Below are 5,187 nucleotides of genomic sequence, written 5' to 3'. Positions count from 1 at the left end.
TTCAAAATTTTAATTGTGACAGAATATTATCAATGTTTTGATTCTTAATGTTCATGTACGTCAAGTTCATATCATTCTATATAACTCAATTTACAGAGTTGATATCTATCACCTTTTGCTATTAAAGATATAGTTTTATATTTGGGTCATTAATTTAATTTCTGATTCTTTTAAATATGCTTTTCCTAAGTTATAGTTTATAATAAAATTCATATTTGTAAGTGATCTTCCTTTATTAGCAAAATAATTTCAGTTAATACTCTAAGAGTAGCAGGAGAAAGGAGAGGTATAAGAGCTATGAAAATGCAGTTTTGAAATACTCAAACATCATTTGTTGTACCTGCTCTTCCATACTGTCAAATGTGATGGTAATCTTTAAAAAGCATGTCAGAGATCATGAAAAAATATAGTTTAAAAAAATCTCACATTTAACAAGACTAGTTTATAAACAATAACCCGAGTTCACTTATTATTATAAAATAAATAAATATCATTACCACTTAAGCATTGCAGACATGTTTCAAAATAGAACTATAGAATTACAGTGTTTATGAAGTTTAATAGTGTTTACAAAGTCACAAAGTTTAACAGTGATCACCAGGAACCAAAAGATATTGTATACTAAATGTACATCACTGTGTATGTTCAATCATGCAATGAAATTTGTATTTTTAGAAAGCTTTAAATAGTTTAAATTATTTATAACAGAATGAAGGACATGGAGAGGTATCGCAGAGCATTTGGTGATACCAGAGTATGGAGAGGTATATATATGTATAATATATATATATGAATATATATATTCACATATATATTATTATATATGTTCATATTCTGAATTAGAGTGTTGAAATTTCTATTTGAGATCTCAGAAAAAGGAGGAAGCCTCCATTTGGTCCACATATGCAAGTGTCCTCAATCTCAAGTTAGTGACCTTCCTGAGTTGCTCTTCTACCATGGTCATGAGGAAGACCGTTCCAAAGCAGGAACCCTGGCTATTTTTAATAGGTATCATGAAAGTGACAGGCTTTCTTTTCATGAGTTTCATGAATTTCAGAGTTAAGTGTTGCCACTGAATGTCTCCCATGGTCATGGAAGCCAGAATTCTTGGTATTTTTAAATGGCATTATTATAGATAATTGAGCCATCTTACTTTATGACAGTAGCCACTTTGCTGTCTATACCTGTAGATCAATTCTATATATAACTTCAAAAATAAATATGTTGCTCAAAAACACACTAAAGATCAGAAGAGGATTTCATTGAATAATACTTGTACTCATTGTCTGTCTTATGCACGCTATTGATTTCAGGTGCTGTTAGTGTTTTCTTAGTGCTAATACAACTTTGCTACTGAGGTAGATGTTTTAGAGACAGATTGAAGCTGTGACAGATAAACTATTTTTTAAATATAAACATGTGAAACAACACCACTGGAAAGAAAATTAAAGGCAGTCTAGTCCACTTGTTAATTTTATTGATGAGGAAGTTCAGATTCAAGGAAGGGATATTATTTATCCAAACATTTTATCCAAATTAATTGTCCAAATTTGATCTTTATATATAGCTATATCTATATTTCCCTAATAAACTATAATTCCTGTATCTTTTTTACAGTAGCTTTTATGAGAAGAAACAAACAAATGGCTGAAGAGAATTATACAACTGTTACTGAATTTATTCTTTTGGGACTGACGGACCTCACTGACCTGAAAATTATACTTTTTGTGTTATTCTTGGTGATGTATGCCATTACCTTACTGGGAAATATGGTTATGATCTTCATAATCCAAATAACTCCCAAGCTCCACACACCCATGTACCTTTTCCTCAGCTGCCTTTCATTTGTAGATGCCTGCTATTCATCTGCAATTGCACCAAAAATGTTGGTCAACCTTCTAGTTGTGAAGGGAACCATTACTTTCTCTGCCTGTATGGTACAACATTTGTGTTTTGGGGTGTTTGTTACCACAGAAGGCTTCTTGTTGTCAGTGATGGCATACGACCGTTATGTGGCCATTGTCAACTCTTTGCTTTACAGTGTAGCCATGTCTAAGAGGAAGTGTGTAGGGTTGGTCACTGGATCTTGGATATGTGGAATAATTAACTCATTAATACACACAATAAGCGTAGGCAGACTGTCCTTCTGTGGGTCCAATGTTGTTAACCACTTCTTCTGTGATATTCCCTCACTCCTAAAGCTATCATGTTCTGATACTACCATGAATGAATTGTTGCTCTTAACTTTCTCTGGAGTCATTGCCATGGCCACCTTCTTGATTGTGATCATTTCCTACGTGTTTATTGCTGTTGCTATTCTGAGGATCCGCTCAGCAGCAGGCAGACAGAAAGCCTTCTCCACGTGTGCCTCCCACCTGACTGCTGTGACCATATTCTATGGTACTTTAAGCTTTAGCTACATCCAGCCAAGTTCCCAGTATTCTGTGGAGCAGGAGAAGGTGGTGTCTGTGTTCTATACACTAGTGATTCCCATGTTAAACCCACTTATTTACAGTCTGAGGAACAAAGAGGTAAAGGATGCTGTCAAAAGGGCCATCGAAATGACACATTTCCCTTGTTAATTTCAAGTCCCTGCTAACCCTACAACAGTGTCTGCCAGTCAGTTCTTACTTCTGTCAATTTCATGAATGTTAAAGCTTTTAATGATTGTATAGATCTTTTCATTCTACACACTTATTTGTCATATATGGAGGTAAGCAGAAAAGGCAAGCTATTTAATTCATATAGTTGTATCACAAAAACAGTAACCTATCATATAGATCCTCTATTCTAGGATGTAAATCATTGAATCAATGCAAAATACAGTATTATATTTCTATTTTTCCATGGTTTAGAGAAAATAATTGTATAATAACACTTGCAATTAAGAACATAAAAATAGAGTAGTTACTAAAAAATATTTTTTTTCTCAAAATTCCCAGAATATAGATATAATTGTATAGCTGAATTTTGCCTTTGTTGGCTTATATTTTAATCTAAAGAGTGATTGTGATATTGTGACTTGTAATAAGAAATATATATTTGGTCTTTATCCAACATCTGGCACAGAGCTTCAAAAATTCTTGGAATTTGGCAAGTGGTAAGAGAAAAAAAGATGTCAATGAGGTAACTTTTGGAAGTACCTCAGGTTGGGGGCTGTTGCCCGAGGAATGACCTTGAATACATGGATGAAGATTTCAGTTCTACCACCTGATTTCTGGGGATGGAAGAGGGGCTGGAGATCAAATCAATTATCAATGGCCAGCGATTTAAGTAATCTTGCTGTGCAATGAAGCCTCCATAAATACTCAAAAGGAATGGGTTTAGAAACCTTCAAGATTGGTGAACCAGAACACTTCCAAAGTGACTGTCCTAGCCAGGCCTAAAATTCAATGAAGACAGAAGCTCCATTCTTCTGGATCTTACTCTTTGTAGCTCTTCATCTGGCTGTTGATTTGTATCCTTTGACATTCTTTGTAATATACCAGTAATCTAGTGAGTAAACTGCTTACCTGAGTTCTGAGAGTTGCTATAGCAAATGTATCAAGGCAAGGAATGGGGTCACTGAAACCTCTAGTTTGGACTCAGTTGGTCAGAAGCACAAGTAACACCTGGTCTTGGGTTGAGTTGAATTGTAAGTGGACATTTCTTACCACTAACATCAACAGAATTGGACTCAAGAGGGAGATCTCTCAGGCTGCCTGGGCAATGTCAGAAGCCTTCAGTTCTGACCACTAGGATGTAATGTTCTGGCTGAAAATTACATAAAGATTTAACTGTGGATAAAAATGTGGGAAAACTACACACACACACACACACTGGAGTTTGGGTATAGAATCATTCCACCTCAGCTTTTTCAAACACTTGTTATTTGATCCGTATTTCCTGCTTTTCTAGGTCTTAATCTCTGAAGAGGGAGCAAGGTTGCCCTCTGAGTACTTTTGAGAGTATAACAGGAGCTTCAAGATTTCTACTTCAAATGTTTCAGTTCTAGTTCTTAAAGAGTAATTTCTTAAAGAGTAATTTTGCAGTAAAATTCAAGACCTTCTTTCCTTTTAAGTCTCCTGTTCAAGATTTATTATTATTATTATTTTAAGGATTTATTTATTTCTTCATGAGAGACACAGAAAGAGAGGCAGAGACATAGGCAGAGGGGAAAGCAGACTCCTTATGGGGAGCTTGATGCAGAATTTGACCCCAGGACACCAGGATCATAACCTGAACCAAAGGCAGACACTCAACCACTGAGCCACTCAGGTGTCCCTCTTGTTCAAGATCTAAAACAAAAAATGCCAAGAACATACACTGAAAACTTATCATTTACAAAAATTCCATTGAATACATTTAAAAATCAGACTATGTAAGCTAACACAAACTTATTGCCTTAATTCTGTAAGTACTCAGTGACTCGTTAGTTTTCCTTCTTTTAATAATGCCAACCTTTACCATTAGCAAACAGAAATAAATTTGAGGGAAACATCTTTGCATTAACATTAAACTAAATTGAATTAAATACATTTTTTTTCTGTATTTTTGAACTGTTAAGGTCAGTAGACACAATCTGGGATTCTCAAATCCTGTGAGTCAGTTGAAGAAATATTCAAGTGATTTTACTGTAGCTGGTTTATAATGCACAGGCCAAGCATATTCAATTGATCAACAAAAATTTCTCTATGTGAAAAGGAAAAGGCAGTTTTAGACATTCCTGTGATAAAAATACAGTTGTAAAATGACCGTATTTACAAATAGATTTGGAATATATATGATATGGATAGGAATCAATTTAAAATATTTATGGCTAATGCCATAAAATGACTTCCAACAATAAAATAAGTCATCATAATTATAATATTATTAATAATGCATGTCAATATATATACAGAATACATGCATAACTCATTTTATTGTGCTTTATTGCACTTCACAGATGTTGTTTTTCATTTTTTGTTGTTTTTTTACAAATGGAAAGTTTGTGGCAACTCTGCATCAAGCAAGTGTATTAGCACCAATATTCCAATAGCATTTGCTCAAGGCTTAACTGACTAAACCATCCAGGAGCCCTTGGATTATATTTTATATTGTCTGTTTAACTGGCTTTCTTTGACATGTGCCAGCAGGAGGGAAGAGGGAACTGCCTCATGACTGCCACATGGAGAAAGCAGTACAGATTCCTGACTTGGTTTCTGT

At 34.5% G+C, this 5,187-nt stretch overlaps 1 protein-coding gene across 1 annotated transcript; it reads left to right on the top strand.

Moving 5' to 3' along the window:
- The first annotated feature begins 1,625 nt into the window (after positions 1 to 1,625).
- Positions 1,626 to 2,594, top strand: LOC144293343 (olfactory receptor 5J2-like). Its single transcript, XM_077864430.1, has one exon. It carries the CDS (start codon positions 1,626 to 1,628, stop codon positions 2,580 to 2,582), a length of 957 nt encoding a protein of 318 aa, XP_077720556.1. The 3' UTR covers positions 2,583 to 2,594.
- Positions 2,595 to 5,187: the final 2,593 nt, after the last annotated feature.

The sequence above is a fragment of the Canis aureus genome, chromosome 21 (assembly GCF_053574225.1).
Source record: "Canis aureus isolate CA01 chromosome 21, VMU_Caureus_v.1.0, whole genome shotgun sequence".
NCBI classification, from domain to species: domain Eukaryota; kingdom Metazoa; phylum Chordata; class Mammalia; order Carnivora; family Canidae; genus Canis; species Canis aureus.
Note: the sequence above shows the minus strand (reverse complement) of the source record. Positions and strands in the feature narration are given on the sequence as shown.